General features: G+C 44.2%; 1 protein-coding gene across 2 annotated transcripts in view; it reads right to left on the bottom strand.

The window, feature by feature from the left end:
* Positions 1-15,562, bottom strand: part of LOC130355786 (uncharacterized) — a 477,167-nt gene that overhangs the window by 426,943 nt on the left and 34,662 nt on the right. For both annotated transcript variants that reach the window (XM_056556452.1, XM_056556451.1), the window contains 6 exons: positions 12,439-12,670; positions 12,109-12,228; positions 10,413-10,580; positions 8,458-8,561; positions 7,974-8,052; positions 600-725 (listed from right to left, as the gene is read on the bottom strand). In XM_056556452.1, the coding sequence (XP_056412427.1) occupies positions 600-725; positions 7,974-8,052; positions 8,458-8,561; positions 10,413-10,580; positions 12,109-12,228; positions 12,439-12,670 (829 nt within the window). The remainder of the gene's footprint in view (positions 1-599; positions 726-7,973; positions 8,053-8,457; positions 8,562-10,412; positions 10,581-12,108; positions 12,229-12,438; positions 12,671-15,562) is intronic.

Below are 15,562 nucleotides of genomic sequence, written 5' to 3'. Positions count from 1 at the left end.
GAATCTGGCAGCTCTATTTGCTGCTAATAGCTACAGACACCTTTGGATAGGGTATAAAACCAAACTGTACCTTTCTGGAGCCTTTTTATTTCACAGCCAAGTGTCAAGGGTGTGACGATAAGCTGTTCAAGTGCCACATCCTGGCAAAGCATGTGAAGCCTCCTTTCTTGACACTTGGCTGAGAGATAAAAAGAAGATTTTATCATGTTCCAGCTCCAGGAAAGGTACAGTTTACTGTTATACCCAATCCAACACTGTCTGCCTCTCGTAGCAGCAAATCTAATAGACAAAATGCCTTTAAAGATGTAACTCAGAATAAATGTAATGTATCCTGACAAGGTATGAACTACAACACATAAATACATGAGGCCTGACTTGTTCTAATCTAATATAAAGGTTATTTTTTAATTTTATTTTAATAATATTGAAGATATACATTCTAAGAGGATGCTGATATTTTAGACTTTATTAACAATAGATGGGTATCTGTCTTGCCCAACACCCCCACAACCATGAAGGGGAGAAGGTTTTGAATGGTTAATTCAATTGGAAGAGAAGATATGCTGCAGCTAGACAATTCTTTTTCCCACAGGAACTACCTTTATTGTAAATGGAGGTTTCAAAAAGTATTCTGCTTCACGTAGATATACAAGCAGATCAGAGGAAAGATTGATTTCTATTGTGCACAGATACTCATCATGATCATGGCTTGAAGCAGAAGGTTTCTGGAATACAAAAGAAAGAATAACATATTGAGATATATTTAGGTCATATGGAAAACATATAAGCTAGAGCAGATATGTATCAGCGGCTTTCACTCTGGTAGATCATATTTAAAAGAACAACTGAATATTTTTGAATAACATATTAAAGGGGTTCTGTAATTCTAATGTTGTGTTGAAATGAATGAGCAAAGTAATAATTTACGCTATATCGCTATGTCTATGAAATCAGTAAGCAAGCAGCTGGTAAAATGGTGGATGAGACGTATGTATTACTAAGGCTTCTTGCTTCAGTGACATAAAACTGGAGTTTGGGTCCAGGTTTTGACAATGACAGCTCTGGAGTTAAAGGAAAATGGTGATCTGTTCACCCACACTAAACCCAATAATGGGTTAAATACATACCTACAGCTCGGAGATCTGTCCCAGCGAAGATCTTCTTCCATCTTCCCTGAATTGCACGCTGGAGGCGGGTTCGCCGGCTCAATATGAATGTTCATTGCCGCGGGTCACGTGAGCGCTAAGTCAGCGCAGCACTCACGTGACCCGTGGCAATGAATATTCACAATGAGCCGATGCACCCACCTCCAGCGCGCAATTCAGGGAAGATGGAAGAAGATCTTCGCTAGGACAGATCTCCGGGCTGCAGGTATGTATTTAACCCATTAACCCCTCTTTGGTCTCCTGTTCACCCACACTATAACCCATTGTATTGGGTTTAGTGGGGGTGAACAGATGACCATTTTTCTTTAAAGTCACTTTCATACTTTAATTATGGTATGTGTGTGCATGAGTGTGTTTGAGTCCTGAACCTGATCTTACAAATGTGAAAGCACTTTTAGAGAGCAGCAGAAAGGAGTTGTTTTAACCTCTTCAGGACACAGGGCGTATGGATACGCCCTGCATTCCGAGTCCTTAAGGACCGAGGGCGTATCCATACGCCCGTGGGAAATCCGGTCCCCACCGCTAGCCGGTTGGGGACCGGAGCCGGATGCCTGCTGAAATCATTCAGCAGGCACCCTGGCACATCGCCCAGGGGGGTCCTGAGACCCCCCCCCCATGTCGGCGATCGGAGAAAATCGCATGTCAATTCAGACATGCGATTTTCTCCAATTCCGGGCTGATCGGGTCTCTGGTGACCCGATCACCCGGAAAATAGGGCTGATCGGAGTTGTCAGCAACACCCCCGATCAGCCTAAAGGATTGGAGTGAGATCGCAAAGCTGCGATCTACTCCTATCCCCTGCCATTACTCAGAACGGAGTTCTGACCAATGGCAGCGCAGGACAGGGGGTTGCCATGGCAACCCCGGTTCTGCCCGCCCCTGGATGCCGAGGGGCTCTGGGAAGAAGATGGAGGCCGTACCTGCAGGAGAAGATGCCTGGGGACCTGGGATCTTCGCTGGAGCCTGCAGGATCCTGATCAGGTAGGGAATCGACAGTGGGGGGGGGAATTGAAAGTGAAAGTAAATCGATCTTTACTGTGGCAACCACTAGGGGGGCCAAACTGCAACTCCCAGCATGCCCAGAGAGCCAAAGGCTGTCTGGGCATGCTGGGAGTTGTAGTTTTGCAACATCTGGAGGGTCACAGTTTGGAGACCACTGTTACAGTGGTGCCCAAACAGTAGCACTCCAGATGTTGCCAAACTACAACTCTCAACATGCCTCGACTGCCCAGGCATGCTGGGAGTTGTAGTTCTGTAACATCTGTCCCTTCAGATTTAGCAATTTTCCTGACATTTTTGAAAATTGCTGCTCTACTCTGAAGCCCTCTAATTTTTTCAAAAAGCAAAAGTATGTCCATTTTATGATGCCAACATAAAGTGGACATATTGTGTTTGTGAAGAAAAATAAAATGTATTTGGAATATCCATTTTCCTTACAAGTAGAGAGCTTCAAAGTTAGAAAAATGCTAAATTTTCAAAATTTTCATTAAATTTGGGGATTTTTCACCAAAAAAGGATGCAATCAACGCCGAAAATTTACCACCAAAATAAAGTAGAATATGTCACGAAAAAACAATCTCAGAATCAGAATATTCGGTAAAAGCGTTTTCGCGTTATTCATTTGTAAAGTGACGGTGGTCAGAATTGCGAAAAAGGGCTCAGTCCTTAAGGTAAAAAAGGGCTGCGTCCTTAAGGGGTTAAAGCAGATCAGCTTATCTGTTGGATACTAGTACACTGCATTAAAAAAGACTGACCTTCAAGTTTCTGTTATACTGGTGTTACGCCGAGCGCTCCGGGTCCCCGCTCCTCCCCGGAGCGCTCGCTACATCCTCGCAATTGCAGCGCCCCGGTCAGACCCGCTGACCGGGTGCGCTGCGATACCTCTCCCAGCCGGGATGCGATTCGCGATGCGGGAGGCGCCCGCTCGCGATGCGCATCCCGGCCCCCGTACCTGACTCGCTCTCCGTCGGTCTTGTCCCGGCGCGCGCGCCCCGCTCCCTAGGGCGCGCGCATGCCGGGTCTCTGCAATTTAAAGGGCCACTGCGCCACTGATTGGCGCAGTTAGCCTAATTAGTGTGTTCACCTGTGCACTCCCTATTTATACCTCACTTCCCCTGCACTCCCTCGCCGGATCTTGTTGCCATTGTGCCAGTGAAAGCGTTTCCTTGTGTGTTCCTAGCCTGTGTTCCAGACCTCCTGCCGTTGCCCCTGACTACGATCCTTGCTGCCTGCCCCGACCTTCTGCTACGTCCGACCTTGCTCTTGTCTACTCCCTTGTACCGCGCCTATCTTCAGCAGTCAGAGAGGTTGAGCCGTTGCTGGTGGATACGACCTGGTTGCTACCGCCGCTGCAAGACCATCCCGCTTTGCGGCGGGCTCTGGTGAATACCAGTAGCAACTTAGAACCGGTCCACCAGCACGGTCCACGCCAATCCCTCTCTGGCACAGAGGATCCACCACCTGCCAGCCGAATCGTGACAGTAGATCCGGCCATGGATCCCGCTGAAGTCCCACTGCCAGTTGTCGCCGACCTCACCACGGTGGTCGCCCAGCAGTCGCAACAGATAGCGCAACAAGGCCACCAGCTGTCTCAACTGACCGTGATGCTACAGCAGCTACTACCACAGCTTCAGCAATCATCTCCTCCGCCAGCTCCTGCTCCTCCTCCGCAGCGAGTGGCCGCTTCCGGCCTACGATTATCCTTGCCGGATAAATTTGATGGGGACTCTAAGTTTTGCCGTGGCTTTCTTTCGCAATGTTCCCTGCACTTGGAGATGATGTCGGACCAGTTTCCTACTGAAAGGTCTAAGGTGGCTTTCGTAGTCAGCCTTCTGTCTGGGAAAGCTCTGTCATGGGCCACACCACTCTGGGACCGCAATGACCCCGTCACTGCCTCTGTACACTCCTTCTTCACGGAGATTCGAAGTGTCTTTGAGGAACCTGCCCGAGCCTCTTCTGCTGAGACTGCCCTGCTGAACCTGGTCCAGGGTAATTCTTCTGTTGGCGAGTACACCATCCAATTCCGTACTCTTGCCTCCGAATTATCCTGGAATAATGAGGCCCTCTGCGCGACCTTTAAAAAAGGCCTATCCAGCAACATTAAAGATGTTCTGGCCGCACGAGAAATTCCTGCTAACCTGCATGAACTTATTCCTCTGGCCACCCGCATTGACATGCGTTTTTCCGAAAGGCGTCAGGAGCTCCGCCAGGATATGGACTTTGTTCGCTCAAGGCGTTTTTTCTCCCCGGCTCCTCTCTCCTCTGGTCCTCTGCAATCCGTTCCTGTGCCTCCCGCCGTGGAGGCAATGCAAGTTGACCGGTCTCGCTTGACACCTCAAGAGAGGACACGACGCCGCATGGAGAATCTGTGCCTGTACTGTGCCGGTACCGAACACTTCCTGAAGGATTGTCCTATCCGTCCTCCCCGCCTGGAAAGACGTACGCTGACTCCGCACAAAGGTGAGGCAGTTCTTGATGTCAACTCTGCTTCTCCACGCCTTACTGTGCCTGTGCGAATATCTTCCTCTACCTTCTCCTTCTCTGCTATGGCCTTCTTGGATTCCGGATCTGCAGGAAATTTTATTTTGGCCTCTCTCATCAACAGGTTCAACATCCCAGTGACCAGTCTCGCCAGACCCCTCTACATCAATTGTGTTAACAATGAAAGATTGGACTGTACCGTGCGTTACCGCACGGAACCTCTCCTAATGTGCATTTCACGAAAAAATTGAGTTTTTGGTCCTCTCCAACTGCACTTCCGAAATTCTTCTTGGATTACCGTGGCTTCAACGCCATTCCCCAACCCTTGATTGGTCCACAGGAGAAATCAAGAGCTGGGGTACCTCTTGTTTCAAGGACTGTCTTAAACCGGTTCCCTGTACTCCCTGCCGTGACCCTGTGGTTCCCCCTGTAACCGGTCTTCCTAAGGCTTATATGGACTATGCTGACGTGTTTTGCAAAAAGCAAGCTGAGACTTTACCTCCTCACAGGCCTTATGACTGTCCTATTGACCTCCTCCCGGGTACTACTCCACCCCGGGGCAGAATTTATCCTCTGTCTGCTCCAGAGACTCTTGCTATGTCTGAATACATCCAGGAAAATTTAAAAAAGGGGTTTATCCGCAAATCCTCCTCTCCTGCCGGAGCTGGATTTTTCTTTGTGTCCAAAAAAGATGGCTCCCTACGTCCTTGCATTGATTACCGCGGACTTAATAAAATCACGGTAAAGAACCGCTACCCCCTACCTCTTATCTCAGAACTCTTTGATCGCCTTCAAGGTGCCCACATCTTTACAAAACTGGACTTAAGAGGTGCTTATAATCTCATCCGCATCAGGGAGGGGGACGAATGGAAGACTGCATTTAACACCAGAGATGGACACTTTGAGTATCTGGTCATGCCCTTTGGCCTGTGCAACGCCCCTGCCGTCTTCCAAGACTTTGTTAATGAAATTTTTCGTGATCTCTTATATTCCTGTGTGGTGGTTTATCTGGACGATATTCCAGAACAGCCTTGGTCACTGATTGGTATGGACTTTATTACAGACTTACCAACATCCCGTGGCAACACTGTTGTTTGGGTGGTCGTTGATCGATTTTCCAAGATGGCACATTTTATTCCTCTTCCTGGTCTTCCTTCAGCGCCTCAGTTGGCAAAACAATTTTTTGTACACATTTTTCGTCTTCACGGTTTGCCCACGCAGATCGTCTCGGATAGAGGCGTCCAATTCGTGTCTAAATTCTGGAGGGCCCTCTGTAAACAGCTCAAGATTAAATTAAACTTCTCTTCTTCTTATCATCCCCAATCCAATGGGCAAGTAGAAAGAATTAACCAGGTCCTGGGTGACTATTTACGGCATTTTGTTTCCTCCCGCCAGGATGACTGGGCAGATCTTCTACCATGTGCCGAATTCTCATACAACTTCAGAGTCTCAGAATCTTCTGCTAAGTCCCCATTTTTCGTGTTGTACGGCCGTCACCCTCTTCCCCCCCTCCCTACTCCCTTGCCCTCTGGTTTGCCCGCTGTGGATGAAGTGACTCGTGATCTTTCCACCATATGGAAAGAGACCCAAAATTCTCTTTTACAGGCTTCATCCCGCATGAAAAGGTTTGCCGATAAGAAAAGAAGAACTCCCCCCATTTTTGCGCCCGGAGACAAGGTATGGCTCTCCGCTAAATATGTCCGCTTTCGTGTCCCCAGTTACAAACTGGGACCACGCTATCTTGGTCCTTTCAAAGTCTTGTGCCAGATTAATCCTGTCTCTTACAAACTCCTTCTTCCTCCTTCTCTCCGTATTCCCAATGCCTTCCATGTCTCTCTCCTTAAACCACTCATCATTAACCGCTTCTCTACCAAACTTGTTTCTCCCACTCCTGTTTCCGGCTCTTCTGACGTCTTCTCCGTGAAGGAGATTCTGGCCTCCAAAACGGTCAGAGGGAAAAAATTCTTCTTGGAGGATTGGGAAGGCTGTGGTCCAGAAGAGAGATCCTGGGAACCTGAGGACAACATCCTAGACAAAAGTCTTGTCCTCAGGTTCTCAGGCTCCAAGAAGAGGGGGAGACCCAAGGGGGGGGGTACTGTTACGCCGAGCGCTCCGGGTCCCCGCTCCTCCCCGGAGCGCTCGCTACATCCTCGCAATTGCAGCGCCCCGGTCAGACCCGCTGACCGGGTGCGCTGCGATACCTCTCCCAGCCGGGATGCGATTCGCAATGCGGGAGGCGCCCGCTCGCGATGCGCATCCCGGCCCCCGTACCTGACTCGCTCTCCGTCGGTCTTGTCCCGGCGCGCGCGGCCCCGCTCCCTAGGGCGCGCGCGCGCCGGGTCTCTGCAATTTAAAGGGCCACTGCGCCACTGATTGGCGCAGTTAGCTTAATTAGTGTGTTCACCTGTGCACTCCCTATTTATACCTCACTTCCCCTGCACTCCCTCGCCGGATCTTGTTGCCATTGTGCCAGTGAAAGCGTTTCCTTGTGTGTTCCTAGCCTGTGTTCCAGACCTCCTGCCATTGCCCCTGACTACGATCCTTGCTGCCTGCCCCGACCTTCTGCTATGTCCGACCTTGCTCTTGTCTACTCCCTTGTACCGCGCCTATCTTCAGCAGTCAGAGAGGTTGAGCCGTTGCTGGTGGATACGACCTGGTTGCTACCGCCGCTGCAAGACCATCCCGCTTTGCGGCGGGCTCTGGTGAATACCAGTAGCAACTTAGAACCGGTCCACCAGCACGGTCCACGCCAATCCCTCTCTGGCACAGAGGATCCACCACCTGCCAGCCGAATCGTGACAACTGGATGCTGCAAGTGGAACCTATTGCTGTAAATAAATTGTCACAATAAACCCAGGACGACTAAACTGTGACACCTGCCTGTTTGGGTCTGTTTACTAGCTGGAAAAAAAGTTTGAATAGTCCTGGTCTACAAGTCCCAGAAAAAATGACAATATTTTTCTAACAACAATATCTCTTTAAAGGGTTAAAAAAATGATTATGGAGGTTTAACCACTGGAGCCAATGCTGATGCAGAGAACAAGCACACATAATATACGTGTTGACTTGTTCCACCCTCAAACACATACATGCTTGACTCATCAGAGTGTGCATGTGTTCTGAATGGGGAGAGGTGAGAAAGTCACTGCCCTACTCCTCTCTTGGGGGCTTTACTCTCCAAGAAAAAAAAAAAAAGAATCGGGTTGAAATCCATACACATAGATGGTCCGCCAAACCTTCTAAAATCAGCAGGTTCGGTTATCTAATGCATATGACCAGCTTTGGTGACAACCGCTTATAACCTGAATGTACATGTGTCATACTTACAAGTAATGGAAGCTTTAATGAATCATTCAGTTCTTTGCTCACAGTTGAGAGCCAAGATGTTACGAGGCTGTTCTCAAACCTTTCAGATTGACATAAGTGAAGGCAAAACAAAAGATATTAAGTTGGCGAGCAGATGGTACAACATAAATTATTTTGTACACTGTTTGCATTTTCTTTATCTAATAAAATATATCTATGAAGCAGCTTCATTAGAAAAGTCTGTGTTATGACTAAATTTACACAAACATAAAATAGGTGATGATGACAGACATGGCCCAGATTTATCAACCTGTCTCAGAGAAAACTGTCCGATTTGAACATAACAACCGAGCAATTTGAGAAATAAAAGCTAATCTGCCTTTGGTTGACATGGGCAAATAATTTTTTGTCTTAGAAAGATTCCTTCAAGGGATATTTCACATAATAATTGACTTGTACTCTGTTTGTCAAGGTTTGTGATGACATTTTATAAGAGCTTATGTACCTTTCCAGTTCTTCTGACAGTTCAGTATATAGATGTCTCAGTTCCCACCCCTTGTCACCTTCAAGAGTTAAAGGAGACACTGTCCTCAATTTCCCCATAGGATCCTCCAGAGAAAAAAGACACAAGTTAGCCCTCATTAAATGCATTATTTACATCAAACATTTAAAAGATTACAAAGAAAAGCAGTGTTTAATTTGAGATTCCATGGAACCCAGTTAAAGGGGTATTCCAGGAAAAAACTTTTTTTTTTTTTGTATATAAACTGGCTCCAGAAAGTTAAAGAGATTTGTAAATTACTTCTATTAAAAAAATCTTAATCCTTTCAAAAATCAGCTGCTGAAGTTGAGTTGTTATTTTCTGTCTGGCAACAGTGCTCTCTGCTGACATCTCTGCTTGTCTCGGGAAATGGACAGAGTAGAAGAGGTTTTCTATGGGGATTTGCTTCTAAACTGGGCGGTTCCCAAGACACGTGTCATCAGAGAGAACTTAGACAGAAAACAACAACTCGACTTCAGAAGCTCATAAGTACTGAAAGGATTAAGACTTTTTAATAGAAGTAATTTAGAAATCTGTTTAACTTTCTGGAGCCAGTTGATTTATTAAAAAAATAAAAGTTTTTTTCCTGGATAACCCCTTTAAGTGCTCCCCAGGAAGGTCTGCATAAAAGGAAACCTGTCAGGTCCCCGGGGCCTCAAACCTCTGGGATGCTGCAGAGAACCGAGAAGTAACCTTATCTGTGGAGGCCTTGACTGGTTTTTCGGAGCGCAGGGAGAAGCCCTGCTCTCAGGCTGTCAATCAAGCCTAACTGGACGGAGGGGGCGCTACAAGTGCGACTGAAAATGCTCTCTGTTACTGGAAAACCAGTCACGGCCACAACAAATGAAGTTACTTTTCAGCTCACTATGGCATCACAGAGAGCTGAGAAGAATAGTGTATGTAGACTGTTCTCTTCAGCTGTCAAGTTCAAGGGCTACTGTGTGAGGCTCCAGGAACCTGATGGGTTCCTTAAGTCATGGGATTATGTCTTCATCCTCAGCTCAATAAGACATTTTTGGTTAAAGGGGTATTCCGGGCAAAAACATCTTATCCCCTATCTAAAGGATAGGGGATAAGATGTCTGATCGCGGGGGGCCCGCCGATGGGACCCCCAGCGATCTCCCTGCAGCAACCCGCATTCTATGTGTAGCTGCCTCTAAAGTTTCGGAAACCTCCGAGCTACTGAGACGGGGACGTGACATCACGCCACGCCCCCTCCATTCATGTCTATTGGAGGGGGCGTTGCGCCCGTTATGCCCCCTCCCATAGAAATGAATGGAGGAGACATGGCGTGATGTCACGTCCCCGTCTCGGAAGCCTGGCGGTTTCTGAAACTTCAGTCGCAGCTACACATAGAATGCGGGCTGCTGCAAGGAGATCGCGGGGGGTCCCAGTGGTGGGCCCCCCACGATCAGACATCTTATCCCCTATCCTTTCGATAGGGGATAAGATGTTTTTGCCCAAAATACCCCTTTAAGGACAAAATATTGGACAGGTCAAAACCTTTTAATACTAAGTGTTTCCTCGGAAGGAAAACCCCAGGGGTTTCTTTGGGGTAAAAAGGTTGGAAATCAGTGGCCTATAGCAATTTGCCTTATTACAGATGGCAATAGCGGGTATGACTTATACTGACAACAATTCTATACAGTGTCATGGTGGTCATATCTTTTAGTTTATTGGAAAACAGAAAAATAAATCAATCACCAAAAGAATTCCCATCAAAATCTGAGCACTTCTTATTGTCAGAGCAATGGTTTTATCAAGTCCTAAAATAGTACCATGTATACTCTTCTTAAAGAGATGAGAATAGAATGGCACAATATACTGTATGTAGTTGTAGGTAATACTGCTCAGCCTAACATGATTGTTGTACTGTAAACTACCACATGTAACATTTTGAAAGAAGTATTTCAATTTACAGAGATTCTTGCTCGAAGTCCCTTTATCCAGAAGAGTTTACTGACGGTGGGTGTCATGTTCACATGCAAGGGAGGATTGGCTGACGTTGCCTGGTACATGTCCTTCAGCTGACCGAGTTCTTCTAGAAACATATTCAGTAAGTGGTGATCTTTATCCATTAAATGATCCTTAAAAAATATAAAAATAATTCTAATGATATACCATAAATGCATGTAAAACATCTCTCCAGAAAATGACTATTGCTTATTCACATTGTATATACTGGCACACTATACATAGTGGGAATAATAAAACTATAAAAGCAGAAAGTACCTCATCTGTTCTGACAATCTAAATCACAAAAACACATGTAGACTACTTAAGTAATGTATATTTGCAGATACCTTAGCTCACATTAGGAATAGACAATTGCAAAGACAGAAGCTAGGAACTGTAATGTAGCTACATACTAGAACAATTTCTAAATATATAGGGGGAGATTTATCATTGCTTTTAGAGCATTCTATGTTTTGGCGCAGTTCAGGCGCAAGCAGCATATTTTGAGACTTTTATGCGTCTTTTGATATAGACAGTTTTACTCTTTTTGCCTACCCGTAGAATTTTTTCTTTTTGACCATGAAGTGGTCACGTATTTATCATTTGCGACTTTTGTCAAAAGTAGCTATTTTGTGCGCAAAGGTACATTTTTAGGCGCAAAGCTACGCCACCTACCAGTAGGCGTGAGAATCACTTCTACATTCCACAATTCAACCTTTAACCCCTTCCCGCAGAATCCCGTCTATAGATGGTGAATTGTGCAGGTCCTTTGCGCATTCCGCCGTCTATAGACGGCATTCAGTTAACCCGGCGATGCGCGGCATCGCACGGGTAAACTGGAAGAAGTCCTGCTGTTACCAGGACAAGGGATCCACCGATATCGATTTTTTAGGGCCGATACCGATAATCTTTGACCTTTCAGGCCGATATTCCGGTATAAGTTATCGGCTATTTCCGATTACTACACAGTGGTCCCACATCTGTTCTCCTCCAGTTGTTGCAAAACTACAACTCCCACCATGCCCTTCGGCTGTCTGGGCATGCTGGGGGTTGTAGTTTTGCAACAACTGGAGGCACACTGTCTGGGAAACATTATCTGTTTTCTAACTCAGTGTTTCCCAACCCGTGTGCCTCCAGCTGTTGCAAAACTATAACTCCCAGCATGCACTGACAGACCATGCATGCTGGGAGTTTTAGTTTTGCAACAGCTGGAGGCACACGGGTTGGGAAACACTGAGTTATGTAACAAATTCTGTGTTTTGCAACCAGTATGCCTCCAGCTGTTGCCAAACTACAACCCCCAGCATGCACGGACAGCTAAAGGGTATGCTGAAAGTTATAGTACCCCTATGGGAACGTGTACCACGGGTTGAGAACCCAGGCCTCTGGTTGTTGGTCTGACTCTTATTTAGAAAAGGTGTACGTTAGACAACTTTTCATGCTAAAGGAGCGCTGTGCCTTATTCATCATATATTGATGAATAAGGCGCACTCTAGTCAAAGTATAGACAAAAAAAAGGTGGAAATTTGATCTAAAATAGACATTTCTTGATAAATCTCCCCCATAATGCCACATACAATATCAAAGCACTTACCAGCATACAATCAATAGTAAATGGAATAGAAATACAGTCATTGGCTAATAAGCAACAACTATTACCTTAACAACATCTCTTCTAGAGACTCCTTCAAACACCTCTAGCAGCTTGAGATGGGAAGCTATAGAAGGACATTGGTCAAGACTATGTCTAAGTATATTCCCCAGTTGATGTTCCAGGCTCTGTAGAAAGAACAATTAAGAAAATAATTCCACATATGCTAGCACACCACTATGTGACAAAAGATATGCCAAGGGAAGATGTATCACTGCATCTATGCCAGTCTACTGTGCGACAATAATCTACATAGGCATAATAATTGTTTCAAATTATTACAAAAGCTAGCAGCTCCAAAAAGAAGAAGCATTTATTAGTTAAATATAGTAACGTACCTTTATTGTAGTTCTCAAGTCAAAAAATGCTTTCTGAAAAGTACTGTTTTTACCAGCAGTTAAAACGTCTGTGACTTGAATCATAAAAGATTCCTTGGCTTGGCAATAAGAGTTCCAGATTTCTTGCACCATGGCATCATCACTTGTGGTTCCTGCGCCACCTATTACAGCCACATCTTTTAAAGCCTCAAAATGTTTCATTGTTTCCACCACATCAAGGATATCTTTGCACCTAAGAAAAAAAAAAAAAAAAAACAAACAAAAAAAAAAAATATATATATATATATATATATAAAACACAAAGACAAAACCATAACAGATACAAATTCTTAGAGAATTGGTACAGCACAAAGAAGGCAGCCATGCATATTCTTTAATAGACCATCCTATAAGACAAAGTAATTAAAGGGGTATTCCAGGAATTTTTATTTGACTATGCTACAGGGGCTGTAAAGTTAGTGTAGTTCATAATATAGTGTCTGTACCTGTGCGTGACGGTTTTCTCACAATTCTTCTGTGATTATTGCCCCAATATTAATTTTTAACAGCATACAAAATTACTCAGGTCATGGGATTTCCCAGGTTGCAGTGCGTCGAGACCTAACATCACTAGTCAGGTGATCAGAGGGAGTCTGTCTTGCTTCAATGGGTGGAGCGACCATTGGGTGGGAGACAGTTCATTTTGCAACAGCTGTAGGCACCCTGATTAGGAAACACTAGCGTATTGCATTGAAGGGATCACAGAGGTGTTTCAATGTGTGGGGTGACTGATGTGTGGGAGGGAAGAAAGTGACCTCATGCATGGAACTATGGGATGTGTAGTTTAGAGAACAAAATTCAACAGGAAATACCCAGTTCTGGCAGGTATGTACTACTAAAACCACCTTATGGTGGATAATCCCTTTAATGCCACTTTTACTGTTATAGTATATCCATCAAAAAGTACTGACTGTTTTCTTGAACATTGTCTAACCACATACCTACAGCACACATGCATCCTCATTGTTTTATGAGGAAATAAATTGTGTTATAAGAAGTTCTGAAACTTTTCAGGAATATAAAAAAAAAATAGATAGTAATTGGAAAATTAGAAAAAACATCACAAAAAAATCTTCAAAAACATATTTACCACCTTCAGGGTCAGGTGTTTTATGCCTTTATGACTAGACCAACATTTCACCTTTTGGCATGCTGTAATCTAAGGCTGGGTTCACACTTTGGTCAGTATTTTAAGCCAGAACCAGGAGCAGAACGGACATAGAAAAATAATTTGGTCATATATTTTATTTTTCGTTTGCATTTACAGCTGCATTTTTGCAGAAAATGCGCTTGTAAAGTAAAATACGCAGCTGAATTTTACATTGTGTAAACATAGCCTAATAGAAAAGGATTTACAGCATTTTCTGTGTTTTGAACCCATTTCTGATTGTGCCTAAAAATACAGACCAAAAAACACAGCCTCTGCGGTCTGTCCTGGGGCTGCCCCCATTAAAAACATACGTTGGGAAACACACGCTGCAAGTTCCCTATCAATTCCACCAATGTGAAGGAGTCCTCAAGGTTTTTTTTATTTATTTCTTTTTATGTAAGACACATTAGGGTTTTACAATTATATAAACGTAGAGCTGACAACAATTCATTTTGTAGTTCATTTTAGGGAAATAGGGTCAAAAGTCAGAAATACAATCTTTTAGGCTATGTTTTAAAGGGGTACTCCGCTGCTCAGCATTTGGAACAAACTGTTCCGAATGCTGGAGCTGCCGTAATAGCCCCGCCCCCCCATATGACATCACACCCCTGCCCCCTCAATGCAAGTCTACGGGAGGGGAGTGACGGCTCCGGCTATGAGTAGAGGAGTATATGATGCCATATGCCATATGAAAGCGTCAATTACAAAGGCCCTATTTTATGTTATTTTAATGTATCACCCTCCCTTTACTTTAGACACACCCTCTGTACATTCATGTTAATCAACCAGATGCAGACATTTTTTTAGGTAAAGCCGAAAAAGCAAATAGGGCCAGGGTAGAACAAACTAAAATTTACAGTCGGTACTGATAATATTTGCATAATAATGCGGGATGGGAATGTAATCATTCCTAAACACTTTACACCCATGCAAAACGTGTTCATGTCATGTAGGATGTTCGAATTTGATGTTTATGTGATAGGTAGAAAAACAAATAAAATTAAATAGTCATATATCAATACAGACACGTGAAGCACCCCAATATATATTTTACCCACGTCGCTTTTTCAGAGGGAATCTCAGAAGTACCATTTGTTTACAGTTATGGGTACATCACCTGGGTATTTTGTTTATCTGATGTACCCAATTTATTGCTGGTTTGTTTACATGTGACAGGTGTCACATTGTGTCTGCTCATTATCCAATACAGACCTTATTTTGATAGTGTATTCCAGTTGGTAACTTGCACTTGGACATTTGGAGTCTTCTATTGTGTTATATGTCTCCTTTTTTTATTTTTATATAATATTTATGTACTAATAAAGTGAATAACTTTTCATTCTTTCCCTGTATGTGCAATTTGTTGGTGATTCATATGTCATGTGCAATGAACTCTGATAAGTGTTATTGTTGTAGCCCATTATATATTTTGGTGGCATACTTACTTATACTTCAATAACCACTGGCAGGCGTCCTTATCACAGTAATACATGATTGACTCTTTGCTGTATTTTTTTTTATGCAATATAGCATGCTCTGTATATAATATTCTTTTCAAAAGCACAAAAGGACTTTAACTTAAAAAAACATTACCGAACATACTTGGAGAAAAGCCATAAACACATGTATCATTTGGCAACATACTTGTCTTTTATCATGCAGTTTAAAATGCCAGAAAAAAACGTTGTGTGAAGGAGCCCTAAGGCCACTTTCACACAGCAGTATTATGGGCAGCATTTTTCATCAGTATTTATAATCCAAACTCAGGAGTGAGTCCAAAACAAAGCAGAGGTATAAATCTTTATGTTACACTCTGCAGATTCCACTACTGGCTTGTCTTACAAATACTGATGCAATATGCCGCCAGAAACTCCCACGTGACTAGAGGTATACTGTCTGAAAATAACATTGAGAATAAAAAACTTTTTATCATCT

This window comes from Hyla sarda, chromosome 2 (assembly GCF_029499605.1).
Source record: "Hyla sarda isolate aHylSar1 chromosome 2, aHylSar1.hap1, whole genome shotgun sequence".
NCBI classification, from domain to species: Eukaryota; Metazoa; Chordata; class Amphibia; order Anura; family Hylidae; genus Hyla; species Hyla sarda.
This window is presented reverse-complemented; position numbering and strand designations above follow the sequence as displayed.